The sequence below is a fragment of the Bos taurus genome, chromosome 11 (genome assembly GCF_002263795.3).
Source record: "Bos taurus isolate L1 Dominette 01449 registration number 42190680 breed Hereford chromosome 11, ARS-UCD2.0, whole genome shotgun sequence".
NCBI classification, from domain to species: domain Eukaryota; kingdom Metazoa; phylum Chordata; class Mammalia; order Artiodactyla; family Bovidae; genus Bos; species Bos taurus.
The window spans coordinates 12,152,479-12,178,137 of NC_037338.1; the positions used below are offsets into that span (position 1 = coordinate 12,152,479).

Sequence of the window (25,659 nt, forward strand, 5' to 3'; positions counted from 1 at the left end):
AATATCTCTTATTTAATTGTGGAAAAAATGTTATAGTACTCATGCTGGTGATTATGCAACTAAGTGACACTCAGAAATATCTAGGAACATTGTAAATCAGAACATACGGTAGGCAGAGCTATTTATAGTTAGGTATTTGGAAATCTGGCTTCTACCCATGTTCCTCTTCATATATACACATGTACATTATGAATCATTCTCATTCTAGTAGATTCAAGAAATAACCTTAAAGGAATTATCTGAAGTATATAAAAAGGCATGCAAATTTAAAACTTCATTCTGGTATTGTTTGTTCTATTTGTTCAGTTTAAAGCCTGCTACTTTTGTAAAAGGGCTTCCCTGGTGGCTCAGTGGTAAAGAATCTGCCTGCCAATAGAAAGGGGTTCAGTCTCTGGGTCGGGAAGATCCCCTGGAGAAGGAAATGGCAACCACTCCAGTATTCTTGCCTGGGAAATCCCATGGACAGAGAAGTCTGGAGGGCTGTAGTCCATGAGGTCGCAAAAGAGTCAGATGTAATTTAGTGGCTAGACAACAGCAACAACTTTTGTAGAAGGCCCTGGCCCAGAGAAACATGTGGCAAAAAAAAAAAAAAAAAATATATATATATGTATATATATACACACATATGAAAACTATAGTCAGAATCTGGTATAATAGGAAAAAAAAAACCCCATAAACCATCAACAACAGAAAAATGGACAAATGAATTATGGTATAGTCCTAAAATGGGATACTGTGGAATAATTAAAGGAATAAACTACAACCACATGTATTTCATTAAAAAAAAAAATTCACATTCATAACATTGAGAGCAAGTTGTAGAAGGATATCCTGTGTAGTAATAGAAAGTTCCAAATACATAAAATAAGATGTTGTTTTTTATTATATACTTGTCATATAGTGTTTTTATAATACAAATGGTATACTTAAAGTAAGAAATGGTCACCTCTGGGGAGAGGGAAGAAAATGATTTAAGGAGGCCATATAGGGCTGTTGGGAGAAGGCAATGGCACCCCACTACAGTACTCTTGCCTGGAAAATCCCATGGATGGAGGAGGTAGGCTGCAGTCCATGGGGTCGCTAAGAGTTGGACATGACTGAGAGACTTCAATTTCACTTTTCACTTTCATTCATTGGAGAAGGAAATGGCAACTCACTCCAGTGTTCTTGCCTAGAGAATCCCAGGGACGGGGCAGCCCGGTGGGCTGCCATCTATGGGGTCACACAGAGTCGGACACGACTGAAGCGACCTAGCAGCAGCAGCAGCATAGGGCTGTTGACTATATTTCTAATGTTTAGTGGATATGTGTGCTCGTCATAAAATTATATATATTTTTCTGTATGACTAAAATACTTCATTATTTCACAAAAGAAGGATCCACTGAGTAATATGAGGAGTCAGACTTTTAAAAACTTATCAGGCTTTTCAGACCAGATGATAAATAGCAGAAATAAAATGAATATACATCTGGGGAAGAAATGGATATGTCCTCCATACTGTATAACTCAGACCTGGGACTAAAATATAATTCACTAGTGTAAAAATGAATCTTTCAAAGAAATAGCAAATTACTAATTTTGATATCAGTGTTTTAAAAATTAGCTTAGAGTATGTGCTTATAAACTTCAGTGCTTATTTTCTGAGAAAATTTACCCTTTTATTAATTTTTTCAGAAAACTCTTTTGTTTTAAACCATTCTTTTCATTTATTTTTTTATTTTTTATTTTTTTAATTTTATTTTATTTTTAAACTTTACAATATTGTATTAGTTTTGCCAAATATCGAAATGAATCCGCCACAGGTATATCTGTGTTCCCCATCCTGAGCCCTCCTCCCTCCTCCCTCCTCATACCCTCCCTCTGGGTCGTCCCAGTGCACCAGCCTCAAGCATTTTATATGTGTTAAATCATAAAGTAGTAAACACTTTGGTTTCTAGATAAGTTAGGAAATTGTTTTCATTTGCTCTTTAAGAACTACAGTAGTTTTGAAGGGATTGCTGAAATTTATTCTCTCTGGAAACATTCCTTCTCAGTTTAATTAAGATTTTGAGTATTGTTTATCTATTGTTGATTTAGGGGAAAAAACATTTTGTGAATGAAGAGCTGGGATTTATGAATTTTAGCTGAGTATTATAGTGACATAACTAAATGGTGATGGAGCTAATATTTAAGATGTTTGCCATCAGGTGCTATTAATTTCAAAATTATTTGAAAGGAAGGGTTATCATGATGGAGAAAACCTTTAAAGAAATTCCTAATTGAAAAATAAATGATTTTAATTTTTGTTGGAATTTCATTTTAATCCATCAACCTTATGATTTGCTTTCTTGTATTTCAGGGAAAGGTGGCCCAGACAGCATGTATGTCAGCTTGCAAGCATTTAGCCACATCTTTGATGCAACTTTTGCTGGAAGCTGAAGTAAGGCAGCTCACCTTGGGAGCATTACAGCAGTTCAACCTGGATGTCAGAGAATGTGAACGTAAGACAGGAAACCATCTCTTTGTTTGTTTTACCTGCCTGCTCACTACTGCAGGAAAAAAGCTTTAGGTCTGTGGGGTTTTGGTCCTAATGGAGTCAAAAAATACCTAAGTGACAGAAATAATTTGTAGGTCTAAAAGTAAGACTCTGTCAGCAAGCTAATTTGAACACCCAAAAGTGCATAGGCCCACATATAGGAAAAAGACCCCTGGCTGCATGGAAGTCTAGGGGGAATACAAGGCAGACATGCATTTCATACACAGCAAAGGAAACCTGATTAGTTCATAGACTTCAAAAGAATGCAGTTCTCAACCATTTGCTTTTTATCTTGTAATTTAAAATTATTTTTTCATCTTATGTGCAAACTCTTCTTAGTCTAAAGAATAAATGGAGTATGCATTTATCAGTCAGAAATGCTTTCTATGACAGGTCAAAACAGAAAACCTTAGGCAGAGTAGTTAAATAGGTTTTGATTTTCTCAGAGACCGTGGGTTGCTGTACTAATTTAGTTGTTCAGTGATGTCATCAAGGACCCAGGCTCTTTTGTTCCCTCTCCTCTGTCACACTTAGGAATATAGAATTTTCCTTCTCATCTATATTATAGTCAGAAAGGACTCACATTCAATGGACAAAAAAGGTGCCAAGATCACCTAGTCTTTTTTATTTAAAAAATTAAAATCTTTTCAGTAAACCCCTAACAAACTTTCCTGTATGTCTCGTTGATCAAAATATAGTTGTATAATATTGAAGAAGTGAATGAGTCTTATTTTCGTGTGTAATTAGTAGATTTATCACAGTCCAGATTCTAATCTAGTTTCATAAATAAATAAATTATTCATTACATGCAAAATATATATATATATAGGTGTATAGGTGTATGATCACCTCCAGCTCTCAGGGAGGCTGGGGGATTGAGTATCTGGCAGAGTGAAAGAGGAGCATCATTCCTGACATAGTTCATTTATCATGAATCATCTACTTGGAATTAAACATGAAATCAGGCTTTGGTTAGCAAAGAAGGAAGGGATGAAAAGTGTGTGCCATCAGTGCACATCTCACTGTGCCATTGGTGAGAAATGAAAATGAACTAAAATGATATGACTTCTGGAAACTTCTGTTTCTAGAAAAATTAAAATAGTGAAAAATTACATAAGTGTACTAATACTTCTGCCTCACCTTTTTATTTTTCTACTGCTAATTGGTTTCCTTTTGTGGACATTTTTTTTTTTAATGTACCACGCAACCACAGGATCTTAGTTCTCCAACCAGGTATTGCACCTGGGTTCCCTGCAGTGGAAGCGTGGAGTCCTGACCACTGGACTGCCTGGGAATTCCACCTCTTGGTTGACTTTTGATGGCTAGAAATTAAGGCTATGCTATTTTTAGTTAATTAAATAAGACTTCCAGTTCCAGCATCATGGTGTAACAGCTATCAAAGTCACCCTTTTGCCATAAACAGCTCTAAAACTGGATTAACTGTATGAAGCAACCTTTTTCATGCATTAGACAGCAGACAGCACACGACTATGATCCTTCAAAGGGGAAGTGCACAAGGTAACCTTGACATTTGCTCTTGTTTTCTGTCTAAGGGCACTATCCAGACACAGCACAGAAAAGTAGAACCCCTATAAAAAGCTGTGTTTTACATAGGAAAATACCCAGAGATTGGCATATAGAACTGTTGAGACACCTTAGCTTAGGTTTATGGACCAAGGTACCATAGAGCAAGGAGTTGTTTAGAGAAATAGCTCTAGAAATATGCATTGGAGATCCCTTGAGTCTTTGATCAAAAACTAAGTTGCCATGTGTGGTGTAAAACTCTGGGAGGCTTAGCAGAGAATAGCCACTAAGGAGTTATGAGCTGAATAGGAATGCCAGATGTCACAGAGTGCTAGGAAGCTCTGGAATTCTGACCAACCAGAATGGAAAGACCACCCTAACATATTGTGCATTCAGTAATACCCTTAAAAGTTAGGCATTAAGAATACTTTTCAAGCTCTGGAGTAAGAGCTAATCTTGATCCACCCTAATAAAGCCTAATAACAAGACTTGACAAGATGAAGGTAATCCACCAGTAAAATAACTGCCTGCCAAAACATTCAAGAGTCTTTGAAGGAAGAGGAACATGAAAATGTTTTCAGATTCCCACCATCTAGCATCTATAATTTCACATCAAAAAACTAAAATTTGGGATTTCCCTGGTGGTACAGTGGATAAGAATCCACCTGCCAGTGTAGGAAACACAGGTTCAGTTCCTGGTCCAGGAAGATTCCATATTCCGCTGAGCAACTAAAGTCTGTAAACTATGACTGATGAAGCCCATGCGCCCTAGAACCAGCAGGCTGCAACTGCTGAGCCTGTGTGCCTAGAGCCCGTGCACAAGAGGAGCCACTGCGATGAGAAGCCCGCTCACTGCAGCTGCAGATGAGCCCCCGCTCTCTGCAAGTGGAGAAAGCCTGTGTGCAGCCATGAAGACCCACTGAGACCAAAAAAATAAGATAAACATTAAAAAATTTAAAAAACCCTAAAATATGACAAACAAATATGTAGGGAAATATGACCTATAACAAGAAAAAATGACAAATAGAAATAGACCCATTGATTATACAAATGTTGAAAATAGTGGGCAGGGCCTTTAGAAAACAGAATATAGTCAATAATATAAAGGAAAAGGTGGAATGACTATAGCTGAAATCTTTTCCAGATTTGATTAAAAAAAGTGTTAACTCACTGATTTAAAAAGCTTAACAAATTTTTAGCAAGATAAACGTATAGCCACGCCCAGGCACATTATGGTCCCTAAAAATAGCAATAAAAGAGAAAGTCTTCAAAGCAGAAGAAAATACACATTACGTAAAAAAGAACAATGATAAGAATTAGAAACAGTGCAATCCAGAAAGCAGTAGAAGGACATCTTTACAATACTGAAAGAAAAAGTCTGTTAATCTTAACTCAAAAATTCTTTTTCTTGTGAAAAATATCCTTCAAAGATAAAGGTAAAATATAGACATTTTCAAATATGGACGTTGAAAAAAATTGTCACCAGAAGATCACCACATTTAAAAGTTGGTTTTTCAAGTTGGAAGGAAATTATACTACCTGTCTGTCACCCCAGCTCTGCAGTGAAGATAACATTGTTCAAAGATGTAAACCACAGTATCTCTTTCCTCACATCATTTGTAGAATCTTGACACTACTAAGAATTGACGTCTGTTAGAGGGAAGTGTGCAGTATTGTATGCATGTTCAAAATTATTTAATTGAAAAAATAATCAACATCTAATTCCCCTTCTCTTGAATCTGAGCAAGCTTGTGACTTGATTGTAACCCACAGAATGTGGCAAAAGTGGCTTTTGTGGCTGGATCATAAAAGACAATGCAGCCTCCACGTTCTTAGCTGCTGTATATCAAGTCCCTCTACCCTGAGGTGTCCATGCTGTGAGGAAGCCTAAACCAGCTCATGTGGACAGACCACATGGAGGAACTCTGGTATATGACATATAAAACTGTATGCTGTTGCTACTGTGTTTTGTTGTACTCCTTCAAATAGTGCTAGATTTTGTTCTGACCTAGAATTGCATTACTGGTTGGATCCTTTTGAGATTTGTTTTTCATTTATATTAGGTCTAGAGCAACCTTTTGTCTCAGTCAGATTTAACCCCAAATCTAAAGCAATGCCCTTTGAAATATTCTACCTCATTACCCCAAGTATATGAAGATATTTCAACTCTGGCTGGTGGAAACCCAAAGTATGCCTGGCTATATAAGAACTCCACAAATTATTCCGTCATTTCTTTCTTATAATTCTTTGCCCAGCCTTGGGTAGTTTCTTCTCATGCTATCCTATGCTATGCTAAGTCACTTCAGTCGTGTCCAACTCTGTGCGACCCCATAGATGGCAGCCCACCAAGCTCTGTCATCCCTGGGATTCTCCAGGCAAGAACACTGGAGTGGGTTGCCATTTCCTCCTCCAGTGCACAAAAGTGAAAAGTGAAAGTGAAGTCACTCAGTCGTGTCCAACTCTTAGCGACCCCATGGACTGCAGCCTTCCAGGCTCCTCTGTCCATGGGATTTTCCAAGCAAAAGAGTACTGGAGTGGGAGTGCCTTTGCCTTCTCCGATAGCATCCAGCAGCTATAGAATTTTTTCTAGAGTTTGCTCAGCTTTATGTCCATTGAGTCCAATGATGCTATCTAACCATTTCATCCTCTATTACCCTTTTCTCCTTTTTGCCTTCAATCTTTCCCAGCATTAAGATCTTTTCCAACAAGTTGGTTCTTTGAATCAAATGGCCAAAGTATTGGAGCTTCAGCTTTACCATCAGTCCTTCAATGAATATTCAGGGTTGCTTTCCTTTAGGATTGACTGGTTTGATCACCTTGCTGTCCAAGGGACTCTCACGTCTTCAACACCACAGTTCAAAAGCATCAGTTCTTCATGGTCCAGTTCTCACAGCCATACATGACAACTGGAAACACCATAGCTTTGACTATGCAGACTTGTCAGCAAAGTGATGTCTATGCTTTTTAATACACTGTCTAGGTTTGTGATAGCTTTCCTTCCAAGGAGCAAATGTCTTTTAATTTTATGGCTGCAGTCACCGTCCACAGTGATTTTGGAGCCCACAGAAATAGAGTCTGTCACTGCTTCCACTTTTTCTTCTTCTACTTGCCATGAAGTGGTAGGACTGGATGCCATGATCTTCGTTTTTTTTAATGTTGAGTTTCAAGCCAGCTTTTTCACTCTCCTCTTTCACCCTCATCAAGAGACTCTTTAGTTCTTCTTCACTTTCTGCCATTAGAGTGGTATCATGTGCGTATCTGAGGTTGTTGTTGTTTCTCCCAGCAATCTTTTTGATTCCAGCTTGAGCTTCGTCCAGCCTGGCATTTTGCAGGATATACTCTGAATATAATTTAAATAAACAACCAGTACCATTGGTTGAATAGGAAAATCTGAATTATTGGGAATGACTTGTGACTGCATTTTTGATAGAGCTAAAAGGTAAAGAGGGATGAAGGGTGATAAGCTAAAATATATTAACCTTGAGGAGGAGGAGCACTGAGAGAATAAGGAAAAGGCCCATCTTATAGCCCAATTCGGAAATTTATTTTATATGGAAGAATGAACAGTTTCTACTTTAGACAATTTATAGGTGAATTGGTATCCTTAGTAGAGAGCCATATTTCAGTTAATATTGAGGAAGAGAGACCATTTAATGAAAAGTTGGAAACTGTGCAAATAGTTTGTTAATTTTGCAAAAGGAGTTCCAGGGGCCAGTGTCTTATCTGAAAAGCCATTCAGTATCTGTAATAGCCTTTTGTAATTGGGATCAGCTTGAAGCTAACATTTGTAAAGCGTGACAGTGCCTCTAATAACCCTATTACCACTGAAATTTTTTCTCCGTATATTGAGGAGCCTCTAAGGTTCATTGATTTAGAATTTAATGTTTCATTTCTGATTGGCATTAATTTGTCTGTCAAAAAACTTTTCATGGACATTTATTTTAATTTAAAAGAAAGAATTCTATGTCTTTTGCTATACCATCCCCCTCATTTTCTTCTTTAGATGCTCAGTGGTCTATAAAAAATCTTAAAGAAATGATACATAAGATTCACATAACTATACAGAGGCGTATTAAAGCAACTCCAAATGACAAGATAATTAACACTTACATCTTTCTACCCAGTGGTGTGTACGTGAGGTATTTTTGCTATTGTCTGTGAGTCCTTGGAAGAACTGTGTATAGGTCTTAAATAAAACTTTGGACAAGATAGAATGTGAATGTATCTTTAGTGTTTGACTCTGAGGCCTGGCCTGCCACTTTGTTAGATTCAAATACTTAGATGAATTGTATGCATACAAGCATGAGATAATCAATTAGTATAGTGTAGTCATTAAGAACTCAAATTTTAGAGTCAGCTCAATCAGATGGATTCAAGTCACTACTTCTTTTTAGTGTGATTGTGTATAAATTAACCTCTTACAGCTCCATTTATGAAATAGGTACAATAATAGTACCTAATATTACAGGAATGGGTTCAGAATTAAATGAGATAATGCATGAAAGAGTTTATTTCATTACTGGCAAAATATTAAATATGCAGTAAGGAATAACTTCTCCTATTGTTATCATTGTCAGCAATTAATAAACTGCTGTTTATTAACAGCAGTTAATAAACATCCAGCAACTCTCAGAAGGTCCTTTGCAGTTTCTGTAGTTTGTGAATCAGTTAGGTTTGGAGATGCCCTTTTATTTGATTTATGTTGTGCTTTTTTGTACCTGTCTGTCAAGCTTCCATATTTATTTGGAAAGTTATCATCCAGAACTGATAATTTTCTAATTCTTAGCTTATGCTTTTGCAAGAAATCAATTAGTTAGCTCAGATGTTTACTAGAGATGGTACCTACTGCTTTGGATACCACCATCTAGGAATGTTGTTGATTTCTTACTGACAGACTGTCAAACCAAGTACCTTTAAGGTGACAATTATTAGGACTTAGGAGATATGAAGAAAATATTCCTTTTCCTTTAAAAATTGACAGTAATCTCTCGGTATTTCTTCTCTGTTTGAGTTCATCTTATATTCTCCATATGTTTGTATGTCTTATATGTAGTTTTGGATATTGGAACACTGGATCCCAACAGAGAAACTGGATTTTGAATACTAGCAGGTCTTGATGACCTAATGCTTACCTCCTTGATAAAACTTCGGCTTTTGTAACTTTCATGTACTAGGATGTTCAGTCTGTGTCCAGCTTTGGAATTTCCAAATGTTTTACTTTGTATATTCTAAAAATATGGAGGTCTAGGTTCATATTCAGGCTCAACTACTTGTTAACAGCACTAATTCAGTAATTTGTTCATTTATTCAAAAAATTCATGTGAAGCCCCTACTCCATACAAAGTACCATGCTGGAGGCTTGAAACAAAATGGGAAACCACTGATGTTAATTAGGAGGGTAATGAATCTAAATTCATTAGATATGTGGTTTGAAAAGGAACTCTCCAATTTATCAGGAGCCTCAGAGATCTGTTGTAAGGCTGTTGCAGTAATCCATAATAGAGATGATTTGGAAGCTTTAGCATATTTATGCATCATAATTCAAGCATTATGTGAATGAGTGAATGAAGCAACTCATCTAACCTCTCTTGAGTCCATCAGTAAACTGGAAATGATAATCCCTGTATATTTTTCTCACAGTATTGTTATGAAGTCAAATGAGATACTATACATAAAATCATTTGTATACAGCCATGGAAAATTTATTTATTATAGCTGTCATTTCTTTATCCATATGCTTTCATATGTTTTTTGTTTTCTTTCCCACTTCCACTGTTACATGAGTTATAATGTTAAATATTTTCATATTTTAATAATCTGTTCACGTTCCTAAATTATTTGAAAGATTGGTGTGTTAAAAATATAACAATTAAACCAAATCCAGGGGACATTTGGTTGTGAGGAAATGCAGCAGCAATTGCATCTTTTAAAATTTGCCATAATCCATCTTTTCCCAGGGCCCATAAGCCTTTTGCACAGAATAGACCAAGTCCTTGTACAGAAAGGTTAATAGTATGCATCTTGCCAAATTCCCAGCTCTTTGATGGTCAAGTTAACCAGAGCTCGGTTTGCTATTTTGGAAAGGAGCAAGGACTCCAAAGCCTTGTATTTCACCCTTCTTACCACAATAGCCCTTGCTTTACAGGTCAAGAAACCAATGTGGAGAATCTGCCTAAACTCAGGACTTAATAAAACAATTTCAGATTAGATTCATGACTTTACTGAGCGAATTATGGTATAAAATATTGGCAGAACACCATTTGTCACTTAACTCCATAAACCCCACTCTAACTGAAAGATCAGATCACTTTCTACATTCCTAGAGAAGTAGTTTTAGCTCAAAGTCAGGATCAAATAGCCCAGTACTGAAAAGTCTGAATTTTCTATCTCTTAGTATATATTTACTAAAACAAATGGCTACAAGTTTCCCTTGTGGTATAGCAGGCTCTCCTCTGACTCAGGTGTGAGATGTTTTAGCAAATCTTACTGGGACAGACCTTAATAGGCTTGCTTATGATTTTGCAACTGGAGCTTCTGAACTAAAGAATCTTTATAAAGTGATCTTTCTGAATTTTAAGTACTAAGCCCAAATACCTGCCATTTGAGGTAACTGTACTCACTTTTTGTTTTTTCTGTTACTTGGGTCCAGCTATCCTTGACTGTCCACCTCTGTATAGTTAATTATCCCCATAGACTCCCTACAAGAGTCTGAGAACTTTCAGGCATCCCTTTACCAATCTCTTCCTGGTGAGAGGGAGACAGTAGAGAAGTGAGTCCTCAGGACCCTGGTCAGAAGCATCATGGAACCATATGTGACAGCTCTCACATCCATTCTTCTCTTACAACCTTTGAAGTTTACATTTGCAAAAGGAATTTTGATCTTGAATAACTACGCCAGTGTTAAACTCCCTGGTGGCTCAGATGGTAAAGAATCCACCTGCAGTACAAGAGACATGGGTTCGATCCTTGGGTCAGAAAGATCCCCTGGAAAAGGGAATGGCTGCCCACTCCAGTATTCTTGCCTGGAGAATTCCATGGACAGAGGAGCCTGGCAGACTACAGTCCATGGTGTTGCAGAGTTGGATACGACTGCACAACTAACACTTTCACTTTTCATATTTTTCAAATCCAAACTGCATCAGCTAACCAAACTGTACAAAGTGACTACTAGCTCATGTATTAAATCACGCCTCTCTGGTGAGATGCCTTATAGTAATTAACTTGTCATTCAAAATTATGTTTAGTTGTCCTTGAATAAGTAGTAAAAAATGCATATCCACACTGTTGTTTTTTTTCCCCCTAGAGATTCCTTAGAAAACTCTTCTGTTTCTTTCTGAATGTATTCTCTGCTACTCTTATTTAGCATATCACCTTTGAGACCACGTTGTGTTTAGATCCTAGTCACGGGTCAATATTCAGTAAGGGGTAGAGCAGAGCAGAGTGCTACCCTTCTGTGGCAAGGGAGACACAATGGAAAGCATTCTGGAGAAGACCGAGGAATCAAGGTTTCAAACTTTCTCTTAGCACCCTTGCATTTTTCAAGGAGATGTGGTGAAAGTATGAAGGCAGATGGTGTGTCAGTTCATAACTTGAAAGAGCAGTTTGTGCCCCATTTTCATTGTAAGTTGCCCAGTGTTAGTAAAAGCTTTTACATGAAAACTTTTCATATTCTTCAGTTTACTTAAATTGAACAATGTCAGGACAACCTGGAGAAGGAAGTGGCAACCCACGCCAGTATTCTTGCTGGAAAATCCCCTGGACAGAGGAGCCTGGTGGGCTATAGTCCATGAGATCTCAAAGAGTCAGACAAGACCAAGCTAATTTAACTAATGCTAAATTCTAGGACAACCTAGTCCTCCAAAGCTTCACCTTCAATGAGAACTTGTTCCCAGGTGACTCAAAATAATACCTTAATTTTGAGCTTGGCTGCCATATTCCACTGACCATTAACTTCTCATCCTAGGAAATGAAGGGATGTCTTAATGCCCTTTTCCCTGCCATCACCTGTTAATAAATTCCAAATATTCTACTTTTTAAATAAAGTCTTTGGATTGCCAAGTCAATCTTCAATCATCTGTCTTAATTAAATTATGCTTATTGCATGAAACAAAAATTTATTCAAAATAGTTCAAAAAAAGAGGAGGGCTTATTTTGAATACATGGATTTCATAGGACCCCAGAAAAAGATAAATAGATCATTTAGGTTAGGGATCATGTCTGCTCACGCATGTCTCCTTAGTCTCTTACATAGTACCTGACATGTGGTACTTACTTAATATTTATTTATTGAATGAATAAAAATGATTCAGCAACTACCCAAGTTTCTGGATCTTTCTGGTCAGCTCTGACGATGGAAGGGAATAGAAGTAAGAAGTGGCTTGGAATGGATGTCATGTGATGTGAACAGCAAGACAAACAGGGATGTAGTTGGAACCCCAAGGAATATTCTCTTAGGAGAATGGACAATTGGCAACTTGAGTACACATATCCTACCAACTTCTATGGATTATAAAGCCGTTCTTGCCAACAACAGTCACTTTTTGATATATCACCTGTATAATATATAATAATTAAAATCAGAGGTGATGCAAACAGATTGGCCTTTGACATCAATCTGTTTCTATCACTTCTGATTTTTATCATTATATATTATATTTAGTAGTTTGGACATATTTTATTCCTCTTCTAAACCTCAGTCTCTCTACTTATAAAATGAATTTACAATTATACTATCTCACAGACTTGTTCAGTTGGTTGAGTAATTAATACATAACAAATGCTCAGTAACTGCTAGCTGCTATTCTCGTTGTCTGTGTCATTATCGTTGTCATAGAGTATTAACCTGGAAGGAAAGTTGTATTACGACCTCAGTTTTGCCACTGATTTGCTGTATGATCTTGTTAATTCATTAAATCTGAATTTGGGCTTCTTGGGAAGCCCAAAGTGTTCCAATATGGGAACACTTGGCTAGACTGTTTCTGAGTTTCTATTTAGTTCTGGCTTCCATGATGGCTCAGACAGTAAAGAATCCACTTGCAATGTGGGAGACCTGGGCTCAATTACCGGGTTGGGAAGATTCCCCTGGAGAGAAAAATGGCAAACCACTCCAGTATTCTTGCCTGGAGAATTCCATGGATAGAGGAGCCTGGTGGGCTATTTAGTTCTAAGATATTATAGTTTATCGTGGGAGGGAAGATTGTGTGGATATGTTTATATGTATGGAAAATTGTTATAATTTATATTGTTATATTAAATGAGATAATGTAATGAAATGCTTTATAAATCCTAATACATACATATTTGTAAGCACCAGTAAATATCAAATACGTTTCTTATAGTTTTTATTATATTATGTATGATACCGTGTTCATCAGGGAACTTGATAACATGTTCATCAGGGAACAGAGTATATGGAAGTAGAAAGCAGGCTTTGAGTGATTGCCATTAAGGGTTCTTATAAACTTAATGACCATTGGAATAGGGTCAGTGGTTTTTTTTCTCAAAGAAACTTTCTGTATGATTAAGACAAGATTGTCCCAGCCTACTTTATGCTATTTACTTTGGATAATATTAGTTTAGGAAGAAAGCAAGCTGTCTAGTCAATACCTAAAGCACTATGAAACAGTGGAAGTGTTAGTCACTCAGTTGTGGTCCAACTCTTTGCGACCCTGTGAACTATGTAACCCGCCAGGCTCCTCTGTCCGTGGGCTTCTCTGGGCAAGAATACTGGAGTGGGTTGCCATTTTCTTCTCCAGGGGATCTTCCTGACCCAGGGATTGAACCGTGGTCTCCTTCATTGCAGGCAGATTCTTTTACCATCTGAGCCACCAGGGTATCCCCTAGAAATGTCAGTGTGGTTTTGGGGAAAACCAGAGTTGCCGTGGTGAATCATGTTAGCAGTCCTGAATTTCAGAAGTCTAAAGAGTATGATTACATTTCTTTGGGAACTTACTTACTAGAACCTAGTACTAATATAGTACTGATATGAGAAATAGATTTTTAAAAATTGGCTTTCTATAAGATTTACTTTAATCTTAGAAATGTTAAATTATTGTAGCAAATGGTATCATTACATATTATGAGATTCTTGTGAAAAGTCTTGAATTTACTTCCTTTCCTATTAAAGCATAGGTTTTATGTTTTATCCAGAAGACACTTTTCAAATTGTATCTTAATTATTTTAATTGTACCTCTTCAAATCTTAAAAAGAAAGCCCTGTTAAGCCCTCTTAAGAATATAAGGCTTGAAAAGAGACAAATGGAGAAAGTTTGAGCCCAATAAAATTTTAAACCTCATCTTCCTAAGTTATATCAAAATAATAGATGCCTCCTTTGTTTGAGGATATGTAATGCCTGAAGATGCAAATTTCCTGTTGCAGACTATTGAAGGACATTTTGTGTGTTTCAGTATCATTAATTTCAGATCCCTTAGCTTCTATCCTCGGCCTCATCTTTCTAAATTGCAGTTTTAAAACAAGCTTTCCTGTTCTGCCCTCTTCCATCTGAGAAACATTACAGTGGAAAGATTGATGATAGACTTCGAGTTTGTATGCAGAAAAATAAACTTGCTTCCTATAATTTGCAGTGTTCTGCACATGTGAAAATCTAAGGATAATTAGTTGTTATTGCTTTAATGTGATGGAGACAATAACTTGTTCTGTGAGACAAGCTCCATGGCTAATGAATTTTGTCTTTTGGTTGATTGACTGGTTAATGGAATCAGAAAGAAATATTTTATGTTTCTTCTTCAGAAAAATGCTTTCATTTTCTGTTGGAAATGTACAGGGATTTAGTTGGCCACTCTTTGTTAGAACACATCTTTCTTTATTCTATCATTTGTTTTCCCTTTTTCTCAGTTTTGTTCTATATTCTTGTTTCTCATTCTCATTTTGACTCAATATTTGCAATGAAACTCACATTTGCAAGGGAAAATCATTAAGCTGGCCGTTATATATGCATATGTATTAAATATAGTTATAGCTATCAATATTTCATTCATTCTCTTCATTCCTTGTTTTCTCTGCAAGACCTGGAACACTGTAGATGTTCTATACAAGAAATCAAATTTAAAACTAAAGTGCAGTGGGAATTTGTAGGGTGAAAATAGAGGCCATTTTTCTGAGAGGTACTTTCTCAGTCACACAGCTCTCAATCAACCTATGCAGAGGCTTCCCCAGAAACATACAGGTTGTGTGGCTTTGTCTCTCTCCCTCTTCCCAGGCCCTTACTAGTTCTTTTTAAAAGTAGGATTGAGCTTGAATTCTTAGATCTAAAATGGTGTGGGAAGAACACAACTGCAGATATCTTCCTTCTGTCAAAAATAGGCAATACAAAACCCTGCTTTGCTCGCTGTTGTCTTCCCACACCAGCAAGGTTTGTCATGCTAGGTGCTGTGCTGTTATGATGTGCCTTTCTTAGCCACGGAAAACCCAAACAGAAGGTTTCACTGCCGTTTAAAGGGCCATGTCACTTCTCTTTGACTATGGATGATGGACCCTGTACCCTCTGGAAGGACTTTTCCCAGACATGGATCAGTGAGTAGTGCCCACTCAGCAGTTATTTTGGTTTATGGGCTGAAGTTCCTTGAATTCCAGGAGATAAGACACTCATTGTCTCTGTGAGCCCACTGCCAGACGCCTAGTCGTTTGATAGTATGTGCTGCCAACCTGAGCGCTGAAGGCAGGCAACCTGCTCTTCCTCACCATGGCGAGGATGCCATCCCTGTCAAGAAAATGGAGATGAATCATGCTGCTCTGACCTGGTTATGCATCACTGTCAAACCCTGTTGTTGGCTTCCAGACATTGGCCAACAGAGACAAAATACTTTTTCTGGTAGCAAGTGTGACCTTGGATTGTTTGTGAGCATTTAAGTGATGAGGAAGTACAAAGGACCTGCTACGTGAAGAATCATACTACTCAATTAAGCTTTTTTATTTGTGACAAACTTAATACTCTAAATTCTGTTTGGCTGTTTGGTAAATGTGGTACTTATCCCAGCTCTAAATAAGGACAGGGACTGATTCCTCTTTGAAATTGTTTAGATTTTTCTTCCCAGCTTTGTTTCAAGGGATATTTGGAGGGAGGAAGATACAGGTGGTAGGAGGAAATTAACTTAAATCAGCTGGTAGCTTCCAGAAGTCCATTTTTCTACTGTATGATTTTGAAAAGAAGAAGACCAGATGTTTTTTAAAGTGATATTCCAAACTTGGTGCTCCTTTCTTCTTTTTCTACGTTTTTCATTACTTATTTTTTCTTAACTTTGAGACCTTCTGCACTTTGGAAGTTTCAGAGACTGGAAAGATTAAGAAATGCCATTTCAAAGAAGTAGAAATTTAAAAATATATTGTGGTTATTGCTATTTTCCTGTTACTTAACCCTGGTTCCAGACCCAGTAAAACAGATTTTTCTTAAAGTTAAAAGAGTATGTTATAGCAATTTCATAATCTCCAAAGACTTTTTACTATTTCTCTATTAGAAACTTTAAAAACAATTATTAAGTTGCCAGTCCAGGTTCGATGCATGATACTGGATACTTGGGGCTGGTGCACTGGGATGACCCAGAGGGATGGTATGGGGCGGGAGGAGGGAGGAGGGTTCAGGATGGGGAACACATGTATACCTGTGGCGGATTCATTTCAATATTTGGCAAAACCAATACAATATTGTAAAGTTTAAAAATAAAATTTAAAAAAAAATAAAAATTAAAAATAAATAAATAAAAACAATTATTTGAACATTTTCATGAGTCCTCATAATTTGCTTGAAAACACCCAGAAACGTTTTCCTGGAGAAATGAGCCCACTGAAACAACAGTGTTTCTTAATCATTGCAAACCAGAGACCTCACCTCACCATTAGCACCAGAGCAGTGTCTGGCTGAGGCTTCCCAGGTGACTCAGTGGTAGGAACCTGCCTGCCAGTGTAGGAGATGGGGATCAGTAGGTTCAGTCCCTCGGTCGGGAAGATCTCTTGGAGGAGAAAATAGCAACCCACTCCAGTATTCTTGCTAGGATAATCCCATGGACAGAGGAGCCTGGTGGGCTACAGACCATGAGGTTGCCAAGAATCGGACACGAATGAGCCACTGAGCTTGACGGTGTATGTACGGCTGGCCATCTCTTTCTCCTATATCAACTATATCAACTACAAACATCACCTCAGGTGAAGAGTTACTTCTTCAGCATCGCTGCCTCATTCCATCAAGGCATTTGCACCTCCCTTTTATTCACATAGGCTAAAATCCTAATATTTGTACTAAACCAGACTCTCCCAAGAACATCTGATGCATTTACTGTACTTGTCTCCGAGTGATTATGCTGAGGCGTTGTGTACGTTTTCTATTTTCTTTGGCCCTTACTTCCTGTCTTTGGGGTTGAGGCCAGTAAACTATTTATTTATTTTTTTTTTCCTTTTTTTTAATATTGAGTTTTGTTTTTTTTTTTAAACTTTACATAATTGTATTAGTTTTGCCAAATATTTTAATTAGGCCATTTTATAGGGTGTAAACCAGGAAATCATATTAAATACAATGTATATTTAAAAATCATTTTAATTGTTGAAAATTGACAGACTTGGGCCCACAAAAAATGCCTGTAACATTCTCATCCACCTACTGCCTTTAGGTGGAATAGTACTATATACATCTCAAAAAGTTGATCAAAGTCCTAATTTTTATGAAACATTTTAAAAGAAAAAAACTTTCTTTTCCATTATCACCTGCTGTAACATTTTAAGAGTTAACAGATTCTGATTTGAGTTCTAATTTGAGTTCTGAGGTGATTTTAATTAAACCATCTATCTGATCTAGTTTTTCTAAAATTTATTACAAATTTTAGAAATTTATCCTTTCTCTCTTCCTCTGTTCTATGTGTGTGTATATGTATGAGAGAGTGGCACCCCACAATTCCCTTAGCATTCCCAGTTTCTTTTTTCTAAGATTGGAATTTAGAAAATATGAGTAAAATGTCACTGCCAACACTTCCACTTAGAAAAGCTGAAGTTTTCAGAAACTAGTGAGACAATGAATAGCATTTTTAAAGTCTTACCTATAATGTTCTGTAATAGTAGTTGATCTATATTTTGCTTCTATTTTCTACTCCTTTCCTGGGAGGAGAAAGTAGTATATATTAGGGTCACTGGTGGGATAATGTACACCTACCAGTACTTTGGATGGGTGAATTGAGGCCTGTGTTTTTGTCTTTGTTTGATCACTAAGTAGCTGTGAATTTGGACAGCACACTTAATCTCTTGCAAAATCTTTTTACTCATTTGTTATATGTGAATGATTTGGACTAGGATATTCCATTGGACAACGTGGCTAGGAATTAGCCATTCAAGTAGGATGAGGTAGACTGGGAAGGGTGTTCTGACAAAGGCAAGTATTTGTATCAATTCTGGGAGGAAATAAAGAATATGGCCTATTAGGGAAATAAAGCTAGTTCATTTGACTAGAAAATATAGTGAAATGAACTGGGGTATCCAGAAAGAAACATGGAAATATAATTGTTACTATTGGAGCCAAAGCAGATTTTAGAGAGCACACTTTCAGTGGAAGTAGATGATGGACCAGATTGCTAGGAGTTGAGAAATGAATGAAAGACAAAGAAATTGAATCAGTGCTTATAAAAGACTCTCAGAAATTGACATTGAAAGAGAGGAGAGAAAAGGTTGTTTATTTCATTGCCTCCATTAAGCCTGATAATTGGGACTGTTTAATTGTAAATAACAGCAAATATTTTGTATAATGTAGCCAAGAATAAAAGAAAAATAACTCTTAAATTATTTTGTCAGTATCAGTAAAATTTCCCTAGTAATCTTTGTCTTCTTTCTCTGCTCTTTTTTCCTGAATGATGTGCCTTTCTGAAATTCAAGCCTCCTCAGTTTTTCACCAAATCCCAGCAGTCAGGCTTAAGGGCCTGCCATTCCGTCTGGCTCACAGAATCTCTTTGTCAGCTGTCTGCCTGTCAATAGATGGAAACAAGGTGTAGCATCAGCTCCTGTCCAGACAATTAACCAGGGGAAAGAATGTTTCTGTACTCTCCTGTAGAAAAGCATTTCGAGAGCTTTTAAACATTTTAAAGACAGAAGTGCTTTTAATACTTGAGATGCTCATTTGTCTCCTATACTTCCTATTTGTTAGGATATTCCTTTCAAAGCACCAGTTTATCATGGAAAGAAGTTGCTTATGTACCTAAAGAAACACTTACTTCCATTTCCTTTTTTTCCAACTGACTTAAATTCTCTTAAAACACTAATCTCCCCCTTTCTTACCAGCGCCTCCAAGTTAAACGCCTAACATTGCCTCTGGAGTTCCCCGTTGTGTCTGCCTTCAAGTCTTTGGTCTTACAACCACCAGCTTAAGGTCTCAGGTTTCACTGACAGAGATTCTCTTCTTCACCTTCTTTTGTTTTTGTTTGCTTCATTGTTTGTTTTAGGGGAAAAAAAGAAAAGGGAAAATACACCTCAAACTGAGCTCTTAGTGGCAATGTTTATATTCTTTAGTAAGATAGATCCTGAGTGTAGATCTTGACCTCTGAAAACAAATTCATTAGTCTGTATAACTATAATGGCAGACCAGTATTTATGTTCATACTGATCTAATGCAAACATTTAGTGTGGAAGTGGATCATTGTTTTAATACTTAACATTATAATTCCATTTGAGGAGGTGAAATTCCCAACAAATACTTGAACAATTATATGAAGTAAAGCTAGAAAGTGTAGAAAATGTTATTGTTCTCTGAGAAAGATATGTGAAACCTTTTATTTTGCTATGTCAAAAATAATCTCTTCTAACGAACACTCAGTTTAATGCAATATCTTTAATAAGTTTTTTGATTTATTGAAGAAGTGGCCATGTAGGCAAAAAAAAAGCATATCATTATTTTATTATATCCGTTTCCAGTTAATTTCATATTTGTTATGCTGGGACATATCTGGCTATAACCTAGATACTAAAATGTACCAAATATCAAGTTGTATTGTACATGATCTGAGTTGAAACTTGTGTTCCAACAGCAATTCTTCAACACCAACTGAGTGAGGAGTAAAGTTGCTCAGTTGTGTCTGACTCTGCAACCCCACTGACTATACAGCCCATGGAATTCTCCAGGCCAGAATACTGGAGTGGGTAGCCGTTCCCTTCTCCAGGGGATGTTCCTAACCCAGGTATCAAACCCAGGTCTCCCACATTGCAGGCAGATTCTTTACCAACTGAGCCACCAGGGAATCCCAGCAACAGCTGGGTGTTCTACAATTCAATCCAGTTCTAACAGTAACTACCTGGAGTTAGTAGAGATTCTACAAATTAAGGGTTCAGTCCCACAAGACTGCCCCTCTACAGATGTCAGCTACAAGCCTCAGGTGTCCTCAAGCCACTCCCACTTCTTTCTAGCTGACTACAGATTTTGGGGGCTTCCCCGGTGGCTCAGATGGTAAAGTGTCTGCCAGCAATGCAGGAGGCCTGGGTTCGATCCCTAGGTTGGGAAGATCCCCTGGAGAAGGAAATGGCAACCCACTCCAATACTCTTGCCTGGAAAACCTCATGGATGAAGGAGCCTGGTAGGCTATAGTCCATGGGGTCGCAAAGAGTCGGACCCGACTGAGCGACTTCACTTTCATTTTTTATTTTCACAGATATTGAGCTCACCACATCCCCTTTCAGTTCAGTTGTTGTTGTTCAGTTGCTAAGTCATGTCTAACGCTTTGGGATCCCATGGACTGCAGCATGCCAGCCTTCCCTGTCCTTGACTATCTCCTGGAGTTTGCTCAAATTCATGTCTGTTGAGTCAGTGATGCTATATACCCATCTCATCCTCTGCTGTCCTCTTCTCCTTTTGTCTTCAGTCTTTTCCAGCATCAAGGTCTTTTTCAGTGAGTTGACTATTCACAACAGGTGGCCAAAGTATTGGAACTTCAACTTTAGCATCAGTTCTTCCAATGAATATTCAGGGTTAATTTCCTTTAGGATTTACTGGTTTGATCTCCTTCTCCAGCACCACAATTCAAAAGCATCAGTTCTTTGGCCCTCAGCTTTCTTTATGTTCCAACTCTCACATCTGTACATTCAGTTCAGTAATTCACTACAAAAACTCACATAACTCACCAAAAATGCTGTACTTATGATTGCAGTTTTATTATAAAGGCTATAACTCAGGAACAGCCAAATGGAAGAGATATACAGGATAGGATCCTGGGGAGGAGGGTGGCAAAACAGAATTTCCATGTCCTGTCCTTAAGGAATCAGGCATGTCAACCTTCCAGCACATCAGCATGTTCACCAAATCAGGAAGATCCACTGAGTTTCAGTGCACAGAGTTTTTATATGAGGGTTTTATTATGTAGTGAAGTGAGTCGTTCAGTTGTGTCCAGCTCTTTGTGACCCCGTAGACTGTAGCCTGCTGATTAATTAATTAATTAATTAATTCCTGTCCATGGAATTATCCAGGCAAGAATACTTTAGTAGGTAGCTATTCCCTTCTCCAGGGGATCTTCCCAACCCAGGGATGGAACCCAAGTCTCCACATTGCAGATGGATTCTTTACCATCTGAGTCACCAGGGAAGCGTGAAGCATGATTGAATAAATAAATTGCTACATGATTGAAATCAACCACCATCCCTTCCCCTCTCTGGAAATTGGGAGTGGGGCTGGAAGTGTCAACCCTCTGGTCATAGGCTTGGTCATTCTGGGTTGTGCAGCCCCTCCCTTAAAACTACTTAAGGGCCCTCAGGAGTCAACTTCTCAGCATAAACTTAGGTATGATCAAAATGATTCAATTATGAATTGCTCAGGAGCTTTCCTTTTGCTTAGGACCTTTGGAAGATATAAAACTCCTTGTCAGGAGCTAGGACCAAAGACCAGGTATATTCCTTGTTATATAATAGGCCTCAAGAGTATATTTGATTCAGTCCCATAGCTTTAAGCAAGTGAAATATTATTGCCTTCATTTTACAGAGGAGACATCTGGCACTAAAAACTTATATGATAGACCCAAGGTCACATAAGTAAAATCTAGAAATGTTGGAATCCCAGTTACCTTAGCTAATGATATATCCATTTCCTGTGAACACCAATCAATGTAGACTGAGACTCAGTTTTCCTAGCAAATTGTGAGACTATCCACGAAACTTATACCAAAGAAACATTATTGGCTTTCAGTTTAGAAAGAATTACAACTAACTTAAAAAAAGTCTAGCTCTTTTAACTTAGCAAACATCCTATGTGGAACCTACCTTAATCATTTCTCTTTTGGCAGTTTTGGTACCTTTGTCTACCTTTGTCTACCCTGTTCAAGAGCACTGACAGTGTCCTGATACTTTTCCTTTTAATGAAAGCATTTGTTTTGTGTTGTGGACTTAACAAAACATTTTGGAGTTATAAGTCAGGATTGTTATTATCATCACTTGCTGGGGAACCTGAGAGTCAAAGAGCTTTGTCTGGAAACATATACTGGTCAACTATCAGTTTTTTAAATATACCTTAATCATCCCAAAATGATTTGAGACTACTTTCAGTAGGATAAGTTGAAAAAATTAGTGAATTAGATATTAAGAAAAGAAAATGAGATGAAGAGAAGAAAAGAAAGAATACTAGCATAAGAATTAATAGAGAGGTACTGTAAAAATTTATTGACAGACATGGTGAAGAATATACAAAGTATATAGCTGTATCAGAGGGTGGCATATTTTAAAAATATGAGCTGAAGAGAAGCCATTGTGTAGTACCAGGAACATTTGTTTCGATCCTAATTTCATAGTCAATGTAGAAACAATTCATATTGCTGTGAATTTGGAGAGTGCTCTTTCCTTGTCATTTCAAAGTCTGAAATCATTCTTTGCACATTTCATTTTAGCTTTCATTCTTTACAGTCAACATCATCTGAAGCTGTGCTGTCCAAAACTGTAGTTACAGCCACAAGTGGCTATTAGAGCATTTGACACACAGCTCAAATATGCATTGTACTCTAAGTGAAGAACACATCCTGGATTTCAAAAAAACCTCATGAATAATTTTTTAAATGCTAATTTTATGTTGCAATTAAAATATTTTAGATATATTAAGTAAAATAAGATATGCTATTATTAATTTTTAATTGATTTTTATTTTCTTAAGTGTATCTACTTAAAATTCTAGAATTACACAGGTAGCTCTTGTTTCTATTTGGACCGTGCTTTTCTAGAGAATTTTTCACCTTATGTTAAATGCCTACAGAATCCTTCTCAATGTAAAATTTCAGATAAACTTAATTCTGTCTTGTGTCCATACAACAGAACGATCAGTGCTGAACAGACACATGGATAAGATTAAGTCCTTGAAAGCACAGTAAAAATACCAGGGATATAAAGTTGCTACTTTAGAACACCAGCCTTTCTCATTTCTCAGGAAACCCACGCCTTTCATTGCAAGTTCTCAGCTTTCTTTAATATTATGCACAGAAGCACTGCTGTTTGCTAATTGGCAGAGGCATCTTTTCACTGTAGTATTAAAAAATCTATTATGAAATTGGCCTTTATTTTGCAAAATTGCAAAACTTCAGAAGAAAATTGTGATTTTACACAGATCTGTATATTTTTATGACTTCATTGTTATTGAAATGAAAAAGATATACACACATATATATGCATATATATGAGGAACGTGTAAAGAAAATATTTGCTTTCAGACATTATAGGTCAGGGATGCATATTGAAATAATAGGGGAATTAGGTTTTAACTGATTCACCAACTTACTTTTTTTTTGGTTTTAATTTTTTCATCTGTAAAAGTCCTCAGCAATTACAAATGCTCCTTTCAGCTTTAGGATTCTTGGTTGTAAACTCAAGTCCTAGGACATTTTGTGCTGTGTTTTTGGCAATTATTTATGGAATATTAAGGGAACGTCCAGTGCCATGTGGCATGACATTGTTCTGCCACTTGTTATGGGTCTTGGCTTTCCTTAACCTTCTTCCTCTGCAATGCAAAGGGTACTCTGTTTAATTTGGTGAATACATCTAACGTGTTCTTATCCACCATTTAGAATACTATTTCCTTAAACAAAGAACACCACTGTATTTCTATAGAAGCACCCAGTGGCACCTGGAATCCATGACATGGTAGGAATTTATGTCATCTCCTTCTTTTAAATCTTGAATAAAATTATTTTCTAGTTTGCTTTGCTAGAAATCAATCAATTAATTTCATTAAACTGTTTACAGATTCTTCTTCTATGTTAGAGATGTTAGTAGGGCATAAAAATCAACTTCTCCAATTTCCTAGGTTTATTCCACGTAAGACAGCTGTGTCCAGGGGAATGTGTTCTGTCATTGACACCAGTCTCTGCCAGTATATGAACCCTCGTTTCCTTTCAGTGGTACGGCATAAGGGACAGACACATGGAGACTGATTGGCTTATTTACTCAGCGGCATCGTGGAAGTTCCTTCATGCTTGTGGCCATTTTCTCTCTTACAGTAGATTAATCTTTTATTAATTAAAAACCTATATTTATCTGTCCTAGTTTTCAATTGTCTTTTAAAGCAAAAGGAGCTAGGAGAATTAAACTTTGAAAACAATTTATGAATCTATTTAGAGTGCTGCTTTGGCATTTGCTATCAGACTCTGTTATTATCAGTTTTACTTGTATTTCTCACACAGAAACTCAGAATAGGTTAGATTGTACTTTACTCTGCCCTTCTTAAGGCAGAAGGTCTAGTGAGTTTAAAATATATGAAAGCAAAGAAAAATTTATATCACAGGATTATACTCTATGTAATTAAAGGTGACTGTTTTTTATGATCACATGTTCATACAAACGCTTACACAAGTATAGTCAGCTGAATCTTCAAGGAACTTGTCCCTCCCCACTCCCGCCCCCACCCCCGGGCCTCCCTTCCTTTTTCCGTCTCCTTGATAGCTCTCTCATCTGTACTTACTTCCTTATGTTCTGGCCTACCTTTCTCTGACCATCAGGGCCTTGAGTGGAGTCCCTGTGGAGTCCATCAACTCTTCTTCGTAATTAGCTTAGTGGAACCACTGTGAAGTGATGCAAGAAGGCTTTAACTTCCCCAGAGCTACACTTCATAGTCTAGCACACTCCTTATCTGTTGCCCCAGGGACCCAATACCAGGAAACCGTTATGTTAATACAGCAACAGCAGCTCTTATTTTTAATCCCATAAAAACCGCATGTGACCTGACCTGATCTCAAGATATAAACAAGTACCCAATATAGTTTGAGTTCCAGAATACTGATTTTCCTTTCTCACCTGACATTTTGGCCAAAAACAAAACCCTAATCTGTTCAGTGGAGGCTGGTAATGCTATCTTGTCCACTGTCTAACTTGGAACTTCACTGAAAGCAGTAGTATATTATGCTAACCAGGAATTTCTGGTTAAAATTTTGCCCACTGCCTTTTCAATTTTCTCTTATTTGAACAAATTAGCTTTTCCTCTAAGAATTGCTATTTTACCTACTTCCCAGATACTGTACTAGTTTTGATTTTTTGAAATAAATTTTGCCTTGCTCATCGTCCTTTGAAAATTATTCTTGTTTTATGGACAATTTGCAAAGATTCAGAGGAATTTCTTTTATATTCTGTTTCCCACAAGTTGCTTTTGATAAGTTCTCAAATGTCCTGTCTGATTACA

At 37.1% G+C, this 25,659-nt stretch overlaps 1 protein-coding gene across 4 annotated transcripts in view; it reads left to right on the top strand.

The window, feature by feature from the left end:
- EXOC6B (exocyst complex component 6B) overlaps positions 1-25,659 on the top strand; it is a 721,824-nt gene that overhangs the window by 526,703 nt on the left and 169,462 nt on the right. For all 4 annotated transcript variants that reach the window (XM_005212511.5, XM_024999183.2, XM_059891507.1 and 1 more), the window contains exon 19: positions 2,339-2,480. In XM_005212511.5, coding sequence (XP_005212568.1) covers positions 2,339-2,480 — 142 coding nt within the window. The remainder of the gene's footprint in view (positions 1-2,338; positions 2,481-25,659) is intronic.